This window comes from Biomphalaria glabrata, chromosome 12 (genome assembly GCF_947242115.1).
Source record: "Biomphalaria glabrata chromosome 12, xgBioGlab47.1, whole genome shotgun sequence".
Taxonomy (NCBI): Eukaryota; Metazoa; Mollusca; class Gastropoda; family Planorbidae; genus Biomphalaria; species Biomphalaria glabrata.
The window spans coordinates 19,980,999-19,993,094 of NC_074722.1; the positions used below are offsets into that span (position 1 = coordinate 19,980,999).

General features: G+C 33.8%; 1 protein-coding gene across 2 annotated transcripts in view; it reads right to left on the reverse strand.

Moving 5' to 3' along the window:
* Nucleotides 1-43: 43 nt before the first annotated feature.
* LOC106074752 (uncharacterized) overlaps nt 44-12,096 on the reverse strand; it is a 29,770-nt gene continuing 17,717 nt past the window's right edge. For both annotated transcript variants that reach the window (XM_013235588.2, XM_013235586.2), the window contains 5 exons: nt 11,498-11,716; nt 11,127-11,274; nt 5,014-5,162; nt 4,245-4,424; nt 44-3,024 (listed from right to left, as the gene is read on the reverse strand). In XM_013235588.2, coding sequence (XP_013091042.1) covers nt 2,843-3,024; nt 4,245-4,424; nt 5,014-5,162; nt 11,127-11,274; nt 11,498-11,696 — 858 coding nt within the window. In that variant the 5' untranslated portion in view covers nt 11,697-11,716 and the 3' untranslated portion in view covers nt 44-2,842. The remainder of the gene's footprint in view (nt 3,025-4,244; nt 4,425-5,013; nt 5,163-11,126; nt 11,275-11,497; nt 11,717-12,096) is intronic.

Here is a 12,096-nt window from a genome sequence, read left to right on the forward strand (position 1 = left end):
ATATATAATTGTGTGAAATACAAAATTTGCATACAAACAAGACTTGTAATGCTTAATGAGTTTTTATTAGAACTTCTAAACATGTTAATACATGTCCATGTGTCAACAGAATCTATAGTGTAGAAGTTCAATACACTAGTTGAAATATCTGATTTAGTTGGCTAAGCACCTGAACAGTTTCTAAGTCACATACTAGTAGAGTCAAGATAAGATGACATATTTTGCTTAAGTTCTTGTTTATGCACATTTTATACAGTATACAGATTGAGGCGAATCTAGCACATATGGAACCTTGCATCGAGAAAAAACGATCTGCACACCTCGCTCACAAGACAAAGCCTAATCCAAAATCTCTGGAGGCCTTCAAAAGTGCTAATAAAGAGGCAAAACAAATGGCTAGAAAATGTGCTAACAACTTCTGGAGGGATACCTGCAACAGAATCCAAGACAGTCTCCACTCAGGAAATAGCAAAGCTCTATTTGATGTCATTAAAGCGGCCCTGGGTCCAGCAGTGTCTAAGCCTGCCCCCCTTCTATCCAAATCAGGAGAAAAAATTACAGATCAAACCAAGCAGCTAGAACGATGGACAGAACACTACCTCGAAGTCTATGCCACACAGAATACAGTAGACGATGTCGCCCTGGCTTCTCTACCAGATCTTCCAGTACTGGAATGCCTAGATGAGCTTCCGAGCCTTAGTGACCTCAAAAAAGCCATTAACTGCTTAAAAAATAGAAAATCTCCTGGGAGTGATGGTATCCCAGTGGAAGTAGTGAAAGTCAACGAATCACTCCTGCTCCCTGAACTCTATATTCTCCTCTGCCGCTGTTGGGAAACAGGTCATGTCCCACAGGACATGCGTGACGCAACTATAGTCACAATATACAAGAACAAAGGGGATCGGAGTGATTGCAACAACTATAGGGGTATCTCTCTCCTCAGTATAGTGGGCAAGATCTTTGCTAGAGTGGCACTATCCAGGCTGCAAGTGATAGCTTCTAGAGTCTACCCAGAGTCTCAGTGTGGATTCAGGAGTGGTAGGTCCACTATAGACATGATATCTTCTCTACGACTACTGCAGGAGAAATTTAGAGAGAGAGACAGACCCCTTTACATTGTTTTTGTCGATCTGACTAAAGCTTTTGACATGGTCAGCAGAAGTGGCCTTTTCAAACTCCTGAGGAAAATAGGTTGCCCTCCCAAACTACTGAAGTTAATTGAATGTTTTCACGAGGAAACTAAATGTACTGTCAAATTCAATGGAGCCCAATCAGCACCTTTTGAGGTTTGCAGTGGTGTCAAGCAGGGATGTGTGCTCGCACCTACTCTGTTTGGCATATTCTTCTCCTGTCTACTGCATTATGCGTACAGCGACATAAACGAAGGTGTGTTTCTCCATACAAGATCCTCTGGAAAACTATTTAATGTATCAAGGCTGCGGGCAAAAACCAAGGTTAGGAAGCTACTCGTCAGGGAACTCCTGTATGCTGATGATGCAGCTATTGTGGCTGATTCTGATATTCAGCTACAGTCCATGGTTGACAAACTATCTGCTGCTTGCCAGAAGTTCGGCTTAAACATCAGTCAAAGCAAGACTAAGATACTTGTCCAAAACACAAACACTGCACCTCAAGTAAGCATTAATGGCCAACCACTAGAAATTGTTGATCACTTTTGTTACCTTGGCTCCATCATATCCAACAACACTCTACTGGATAAAGACATAAACAACAGGATAGCCAAGGCAATGGCCACCATGTCACGGTTGCAGAAAAGAGTCTGGGACAACATATTGCTGACTAGCAGTACTAAAGCCCTAGTCTACCGGACCTGTGTGTTGAGCACCTTGCTGTACGGAAGTGAAACATGGTCAACCTACTCATGGCAGGAAAAAAAGCTGAATGTCTTCCACCTCCGATGCCTAAGGCGGATCTTTAAAATAAGGTGGCAAGATAAGATAACAAATGAGGAAGTGCTACATAGAGCAGGATGCCAGGACATCCGCTCTGTTATCAGCAGCAGACGCCTTGGCTGGCTTGGCCACGTTCGTAGAATGCCAGTAGGTCGACTTCCACAGGACATCCTGTATGGCGATCTAATTGAAGGCAGGAGAGCCGCTGGTCGCCCACTTTTACGTTATACGGATGTATGCAAACGCGACATGAAGCTCTTCAAAATCGACACTGGCAACTGGGAAGAGGTGGCACTGGACAGATCCACATGGAGAGAGAGCATAAAGGAAGGGTCACAGATTGCAGATGTCATACACAACAGAAGCAGAAAGAAGGGTGAAAATGCAACGGCGCCTGGTGATTTTATATGCCCAACCTGTGATCGCAGCTGTGTATCAAGGATTGGCCTCTTTAGTCACGCAAGAAGTTGCAAAGGGAAAAGATCGTCTCACGAGACGTAAAATGCCACAGAGAGAATACAGTATAATATACAAGTTTCCATCAGCCAATCCAATTCTATCATGATGCAACCTAATTTCTGTAGATCAGTTTCAGTCAAGGAGTTTGTCTAAGATATTTGGCTCTCCACTAAATGATCTGTTAATGCCAACAAAAATAAAAGTATTATTCTCATAAAATGGATGGACTAATGTTAAACTCTTAGAATGCATACATTGCAAATGAAGTTACATTCTTATTGAAATAATTGATCCAATATATAAATGACACAAAAAAAAGTATTCTGGAGAAATATACTTTAAAAAGATTAGTACAAATATTAATGCCGGGTATATTTAATAAAGTTTAAAAAATAAATATATAGATAAAATTTGGTCTTCTGATAAGGCATTTTTTTCTCATGCAAAAAAAACAAACAACATATAAATATTTAATAGAAAGTAGCTTGAATACTCATTCCAGAAACACCAGCTTGAATGTTCTTTTCTATATAATACAGGTCATCATCAACAGGAACAAATTTGAGAATCCCTACAGACCTTAACCTATCTGACCAGTCCACAGATTTGTCCATAGAGAGGAGAGCATTTGTGATGGTCTGCTTAATACTTTCTGAAGAAATAGAAATAGTATGTGAGAAACATATCAAGTGAAAATAAATCTAGAGATGCACAGGGTACTATATAAAACCTTTGCAATTTTCCATCATTACTATACAAGCTTACTCAAGACTTAAATGTATTGTTAAAAACTGTTTGCACATTTAGAGTTTGAGTTTTTGGCACATCGGCACAATTAGGCCATGTCATGTTGTGTGCACATTTAGATCTAGAATGCACTATTGTGTTTTGCCACATAGTATAACTATATTTGCATACTTGAGACACTACCACTTTGTTTTGTAGAGAAACAATTCATCTTTCTCTCCTAATCAATGATGCCATCATATTATTGTGGATGCTTAAAAAGTCTTTTTTTTCTTTCTTACCAAAATGTTTTTAATTGCTTTTAATTTCGTCTTGAATAATAATACAGATTTTTTGTCATTTTCAATGCATTTTTACCAAAAACGATTTAAAGAGTGGGGGCTTAAGGCTGTATCTTTCTATATTAATGTTCCGCATGGTTGTGACATAGGATATTCAGTTCAAGACAATCAATTTATATGTTGTATGTATGTTATACATTAAGTTTTGTGAAAATATAAATAAATATAATATAATATAAAATATTTTTAGTTCAATTTGTATCAAAAATTATTACCTAGATCTAGTTCTAAAGAGACTTGTACACAGTTGGTAAGTTTTAATTTTTAAATTGCATTAACTAAAATAAAATTTCATTTTAGTTTTATAAACACCCATTTAGGGTGTGCATTTTCCTTTATTTCTATACCTAATATAACATTGTCTGATAACAAACAAAAATGTTGTTGAAGCTAATCATAACAGGGTAATGAAATACAAATGAGCAAAACAGATACTTCCTGTCTGAAAATGGAAAATAATTTCAGTAAGTTAAACAACAAGCAATGCAAGGAACCAAATGATTGATTAGGATACCAGGTTTATATTAATTATCAATAAAAATAATGACATTGCTTATCAATCATAATACTGCCTTAAAAAAAGCACAGAATGTTTTATTATTTTTTAAATTCAATTAAGAATAAAATATTTGAACTGAAAAATCAATACATGTACTTAAAAATACTAGTTCAACCATCAGTATTCTTTTTTTTTTTGCTACTGAATTAATCAACAAATCTCTAGCATTTAGATCATTATTCTTGAAATGCAATGAAAAAAACTAATGATTATGTTTCTAATTACCTGGCAATTGGCTATTGAAGACACAAGGGTAGATGGGCAGAGGTCCTAAAGTTTCAATTGAGGTAAAAACATCTGCATGATCTTCATGATCCTTGAGATAACCAGCAAGTACTACTGAATCTACAGCCGCTGCAGTTATACTAAAATCTCTGACCATTTTGATAGAGTTCAGATGTGATCCTATTGATAACAAATAATAACAACAAATATATATATATTAGAATGAATTACAAAGAAGGTAATTATATCATATAATATTTTGTTTTTCCTTTTTTTTGCATTCATTGTAAAAAGTATAATAATAAAGTACCCTAAAATAAGGACAAATAAATTGATTCAATATGAAAATGTGTTGTTGTTTTTTTAATACATTTTTATGTTCTTTTTTTTTTTTTTTAAAAAAAAAAGAACTTATTAATGCTTAACTTTGTATTCAATTCAAAAATGTGTGTGTGTGAATGATGGTACATGTAATTCATTAAAAGAATTGAACCCTTGACATGACTAAGCCAATTTATATTACACCAACTATTTGTCTAGCCATGTAAGAGTCAGAATTGTGTACTGATACTGGACATAATGGGCAGTTCACTATTTAAACAGATATTGTAAAAAGTAAAGTATAGTTCCCCTTTCAGACTTTGCGATCCATACGGTAGATAGTTTTAAATAATGAAGTATTTAAGCTAGTGTATTTGTAGAACATCACACAGAGCAGAGATACGTAAAGCTTAAAGCATTTAGATGAAATCTTGAAACTAAAACTCACCAGACTCTATAATAGTGCCAAAATATGAAGCATCAGTTTTCAGATGTTTTTTTAAATAATCCAATACAATAATGTTTCCACTCAGAGAATTTGAATGATTGTAAGCCCAAGAACAGCCTTTCAATTCCTGGATTGATTTGTATTTCTCTCTAGAGCCATCAAAAAAAAAAAAAGTCACAATGTCATCTTTATGGTTATCCTATACTCTTAAGTGAGCAATTCTTGTATGTATGTATGTATATATATTTATATATAAATTTTATTTCGAAAACGGCTCTAACGATTTTCTTTAAAATTTCAAGGTATGTGCATATTAGTGAGAAAAAAATTCTCAACTCATTGGCCTCATCGGAAAAGCTCGAGGTCGACCATATATTGGTTTGAAATTATAGAAAAATTTATTTTGGCTACAAAATGTTTTATGAAGGAAAATTTTCCATGACCTTAACGGGAAAAACGCTGCTTATATCATCTACGTGTTGAAGCAGGCCATATCCCTCCATGGGCTGTAGCACCACTGAGATGGATGGATGGCAAAAGCCGGTATAAGCTTCTTATAGTCCGACAGTCAGGCTGGGCAGGGCACGTATCCTGTATGGGGGACGAACATATTCCAAAGGCGAGGTGTTCGGCGTAAAAGAGGTGCCCCACGGAAACGTTTCTATAGAAAACTAATGCAATGATTTAAGTCAATTAAGAAAAAATGCGCCATTTTTACATTGTCACAAAGTTTTACCCTATAATGTAGAGATTCGCGTCACTTGATGATTCGTACTAAAGCCATAATGAATATACTAATTGCATAATTAAATGTCTGAATGTAACCATCTGAGAAGTTACACTGCAAAGACTTAAGAGACTTTATATTTAATCGCCATGTAGGCCTACAATTACATTTAGAACAAACAGAACACTAAAGCAACTCTTCAGATTAGTTGTCTTTATCCGATCGTTCATTTTGGTAATTACAAAAATATTCCCAAAATGACGTCGGGTATATAACCTTCCTTAAGAAATTATTTAACCGAGCAAGGCTCGGCCACCTGGTACTTTGAATTAAAGCTGCAAAAAAATTGAAAAAAAAAGTTAACCCATTGAACTTTTGTTCTACACAGCACTATTTATCAAAACTGATTAAAATATATTATTAAAAGTTTCTAGTATGAATGTTATAAAGCTTCTAACTGAATTTAATATCGTCAAATCTTTTAACAAGCATAAAAAATCTTAACCCACACTAAGTTCAATACATCAACTTTTTACTGAATAAAGAGGACTTTTAGAAGTCAAACTGGATTCTATCCTTTTTTATGTAAAAAAAAAATATTGAGAAGAGACAATAGTAAAAAGAAAAGATAAATGTGTGTAGACCTGGTACACCAGTGGCTCTCAAACAGTGGATTGTCACCATTTTGGAGGTCAAATGACGATCTGTGAATTTTTATTTTTATTTCTTACAAGTAAAACTTGAAATTGTACAAAGTTTTTTTATTGGCAATTACTTTTTTTATATTCCAGGATAGTTGTTGCAGACAATTGAATCAAAAAGATTTCAAAATTTTAAGAGTGGTAGAATAAATATCTTAAGTTTAAATTAATGCATAACTCATTTACATCATGACGTGATTGAAAAGCAATTTCGTTTATAATTAATAATATGCCATTGTTTCATAGCTCATGTTATTGAACAATCCATGAAAACAGACCTTGAACAGAAGAACATTAAGAAAAGAAAATATATAAAGCCCATTCTTTATGAAATGGTTTTAATTCAATAGTTAAGGCGGAATAGAAAAGTCCCATTGCATCCTTTGTAACAAAATTCTATAAGCCGAATCTATGAAACTGAAATAACTATAAGATCATTTTGATCAGAGCTTTACTGACAAGGATACCCAATATTTTAGAAGTAAGGTTAGGTATATAAATGATGACAATTTTAGAGGCAAGTTTCTATTTTGCCAACCTCTTGAAATGACTTGTTTCTACAAGCCATTGATTGGGTCATGAAGACAGCTATAGATCAGCAGCAGTGTTCAGTGGACAATGTGGAAACAGCTAGATGGCCTCGACTTTTCACATGACCTGGCTCTTCTTTCTCACACACAACAGTAGATGCAGGAAAAGAAAAGTGTCGTTGTAGACAATTCAACTAGAATGGGTCTTATCATAAAAAAGAGGGAAGAGAAAAGTGTTCAAGATAAAGGCGTCCAAAAACACACCCATTACAGTCCATGGCAAGGCGCTGGAAGAGGTTGAAAGCTTCACCTATCACGGCAGTATCCTAGACAAACATGAGGAACAGATCTAGATGTCAGAACCTGCATTAGTAAAGCTCAAGCAGCCTTTTATCAGCTGAAGAACACCTGGGGATCTAGGGAAATAAGCACCACCACCAAGGTCAGTCTCATTAACACCATTGTTAAGCCAACATTACTTTATGGAGCAGTGACCTGGAGGGAGCACTGTTAGCTCCCCCAGCGGGGTTCCTGGCATCTATTAAAAGGTAGGTTAAATTAAATAAAGTAACATGGGGGCAATGACTGATACTGAAGTGTGACTGACAATCGAGGCACAAATAGCGTAAGTATTCTTTATTAGGTGTATTTATCATAATATTATATTCATGTTAAGCAAAACATCTTGTAGAAGACCTGTTTTGTTAAGCATGACATCAACTGAAACTTTTGAATAATGTTTTTACCTTTAAAAATTTTAACCATTTTTATGAGAGGCATCTACTATGATATTAATCAAAAACTTTTTGAAAAGATTCTTATGTCAGAATGGTCGAATATCCCCATTACTGTTGTACATTGTCATCCACGACAACGTCTTACTTTACACAAAGATGATATTACAATGATCACACTCATTACAGATCAACATGTGCTATATTAGCCTCATTATCAATGGCAGTAATTGGCAGTGCTATTAGTAATAAACAAGAAAAACATTTAAAAAAAAACTACACTTTTTAAACACAATATCTCTTTTATACAACTTATAGATTGATTATTTTACTTTTAATAACTAATAAATTTTAGATTTTTACAAAAAAAAACATTTTTTACATTTTGAACATTCATTTGTATGATATAATGCCTACATGCGGAAATATCCGAAGACATATAGTCCGTTCAAGATAAAGATTTTCTAGTTCTCTAGCCTTATTTAAAATAATTTCTTTTTATACTTTGAAAAAATATACATCAACTGTCAAATTTCTAGGAACATCATTCAAGCCATTTCTGAGATCCATGTCCAGGTTTCCAAAAAGGTACAAGTTAAATAAAAGAATTGTAGAAAAAAAAATTTGCACTTGCAAAACTATTAGGCCTAAGTGACAACTTTCAAATTCAACATTAGAATTACATATAGCGCTTGTATGTCTGTAATAGGTATGACCGTCGTAAGCGCATCTTCGTGTTAAGAAAGATGTCTTGAAGCTGACCATTTTAACTTTTTTTTTTGTCACTTAAAAGTTGTCAACATAACGATATAAAACAGTCAGGAGAATTTCTATTATTCTTACATAAGAAAGTTCAATGGAATCCCATTAGCAAAGATGTTTTAAAATGCCTTCTTCAAAAACTTTTGTGTCAATATTGTTGCAGACATCTCTTACGAAAATGCTACACATTTGAAAAATGTCCTTATTAGAAGACGAAAAGTATTTAAAATATTTTAATTTGTTTAACATTGATAATAATGTCATTTTACAATTTTACTTGGTTAATAATCAAACATAATTACAATGAAACTGTAGCTTTTTTGCTCTTTGAAAAAGAAAATAACTGGATCCGCCCCCCCCCCCCCCCCCCCACACACACAAATTTTTTTCAGGGCGCCATACTGAGAACCTCATGCCCCGCCCCACATTTTGAGAAATTTAATCACAAAAGCGTAATAAAAAATCTGTCTAAAAGCAGAGAAAAAAATGCTGTTCCATCACATGTTCTGTTTCTAAGCTTTTTACAATACCAGTTCAACTCGTACTTTTGTGCAAACTAAACCCTTCGACATGTCTTCAGGTATTTCCACATTCATTCAAAGAGTTTAATAAGTATTGTCTTCTAAATCTAGATCTAATGCCCTATCATCCCACCTTCACTAGAATGTTATAAATTTTAGTAGATTAATACATCCACTTAATCAGGATTTTTCTCAAAGGGATGGGGGGGGGGGCGGGATGGGACAGGGTAAAAAAAAAGTTCCATTTTTTTAATCTAACATTCATTAATTATTAAGAGAAAAATAATTGCAATATAAGTTGTATAAAGGAGATATGTCTTTTTAAAAAACGCATTCTAAATGTTTTTCTTTTTTAAATATATATATATCCCAACTCTTCTTTGGTTATTATTTTTTTTTTAATTTCCTACAGGTAGAAAAAACACAGAAACCCACATAGGGCTAACAGATACAATCACACACATTGGCAACAAGGTCTTACAAATTTACAACAATTAGATTTGAAGATATATGCAAAATAAGACTAAGACGAGTTTTTGTACCGCTCTGTTCTGGTCTTGATTGACAGTTGTCGCGCACTTCGTGACGACTTGACGTAGTTATGATGGAGCGGGTGAATGTTGTCTTCCAAGATTTTTCCGATTTTTCTTAGACATTTTTGTTCAGAAAGTTCATTTAAATATGGTAATGTGCATGTGATTTTTGATGCCCTTTTTATAATGTTTTCTAGGTGGCACAACAGTTTAAATGAAGCGCTGCCTTACCAACAAGTTATTCAGTATTTTAGCAGATTTTGCATAGTCCACGGTAAAAATTATCTAGGATCTTCTTATTTAGTTTAAAGCTATTGAGTTTGTATAGGAAAAATAGTTGCTGGGCTGTTTTCTTTGTCAGAGTTCCTATGTGGTCTTCCCATGAGAGCTTGTTATCAATGAAGACGCCTAGATATTTATATGACTTCACTTGTTATATCGATGTAGTGTTTATCTGCAGTTCGTGTATCATTTGTTTATTTTTTCTGAATTCTATTATAAGTTCTTTAGTTTTTGTGACATTCAAGTTCTTTAGTTTTTGTGACATTCAGTTCTAGAAAGTTGTGCACTGACAAACTCTTCTATTGAGCTTCGATACTGAGTTTCGTCTACTGAAATAAGGCCGACTATGGCAGTATCATCAGTCATCATCAGCAAATTTAATGAGTTAAACTGAGTCATAGATGCTTCTTATGTCATTAGTTTAAAGAGTGTACAGTACAGGAGAAAGTACACAACCTTGTGGAGCACCCGTACATAGTACTCGAGTTGACGATTTGGTGTTGTTGACTTTAACATGCTGGGGACATTGGGTTAAAAGGTTTAGAACCCCTACTTGTACGTAAGGGCTGACATTTAAGTTACTCAGTTTGTTTATCATTAGATGTGGCTGTATGGTATTGAAAGCCGAGGAGAAATCTACGAAAAAAACTCATGCATATGTTATGAGTCTACCAAGATGCTTATAAAGCTGGTCCAAAAGCAATAGAATTGCATCCTCAGTTCCCCTAGCTGCTTTATATGCAAATTGGTGAGGGTCTAGGCTGTTATTGACTTTTGCTACAAGTTGTTTAACTCTTTCTCTCCGTAATTATTTTTTTCATTCCAATAGTATTATTCGTTTTTCTTATTTGCATTTCACTATCCTGTTATGATTCAACTTCAATAGCTTGTTTTGTTTGTTATCAGAAAATGTTATATTTGGTATTGAATTATAGGAGAATGCATGCTCTTTTTACACAACACAATTTAAAGTTTATAAATTAAAAAAAAACAATTTTGTTTAATGGCAGTCAAATCAACGTTGGCATCGTCAATTAGGAGAGAAAGAGTTAAGCAAATTTTTTTTTCAGTCTGTGGTAAGTTATGAAAAATAAATGTTCAATATATTTTATCTGATTATTATTGAGATGTATTCTACAATTTAGAGTAGTTCTATTATAACAATCAATGACATTAGAATCAATTAGTAACCTATCATGTGTTTATAATGGCAAAGTTAATCAAGTAGAAAGGGTTGGTTTTCAAAAGGTGCTATTTGATTACAATTTCAATACATTTTTACATTAGATGATAAAGTGAAGTATTATTTTTCTAATCACTTACTTGTTGTTAGAATGAATTATTATCTCTGAGAAATAAACAGCTTTATCTGGTGCACGAGGATGATAGTACACAGGAGCAGCTGGGCACAACTGTATGTTAGGATGTTTCTCATCTTTCAGTCGTAGATAATCCGAACTATGCAAAAACACTAATTAATGGTAGTAAATTAGAAGAGAAACACACTGAATAAACTACAAAAAGTAAGGGGGGTTAATTTGTTGTTTTATATTATTTATAATATCTTATTTAAAACCTATGATCTAACAAAACAATTTTCATTTGTAAAACAAAGTAAGTAATAATAATAATAAGTAAGTGAAACTAAGTCTCTTGCAAGTAAACAAAATTATGTATTACAAGTTATATAGTACCTAGATCAGCCAGATTGGCATTGAATGGGTCAGTTCTATCAACTACAGGACCTGTGAATCTATCCTCTACAATGAGATCTGCTTCAAGTCCAGTAGCATCTTCCAAGCAGTTTCTGAGCAATGTAAAAGTTTCTATAGGAATATCTGGACACATGTAAGTCAGAATACGAAGTCGGGGAACATTTAAAATGTCTGACATTGTTTTCAACTTGATATTTGCTGTAAAAATATTTTAATATTATTATCATGACATAATCTATAAATTATATTTCTGTATAATAAAATAGATTATTTAAAAGATTATAAATAATATAATTATTGGGGAAAAAAAAATTGCATATTAAAGTTATGATTTATACAAATGATGTGAAACACAAGTACAGATTAAAGATCTATAATCTAAAGACTATTGTTAAACAGTAATGTATAGATATTTAAAACTTAGATGGCTGCTTTATCAAGCGGTATGCGCATGTCCACTGCCATCCCCCTCGTCCTGCGGGAGATTTGGACCAGGAAGTAGATGATCTACTCTGAAGCAACATCCAAAACATTTAAAACAAAAGAAACAAACTTACATTGTTAGACTTAGAGTTACC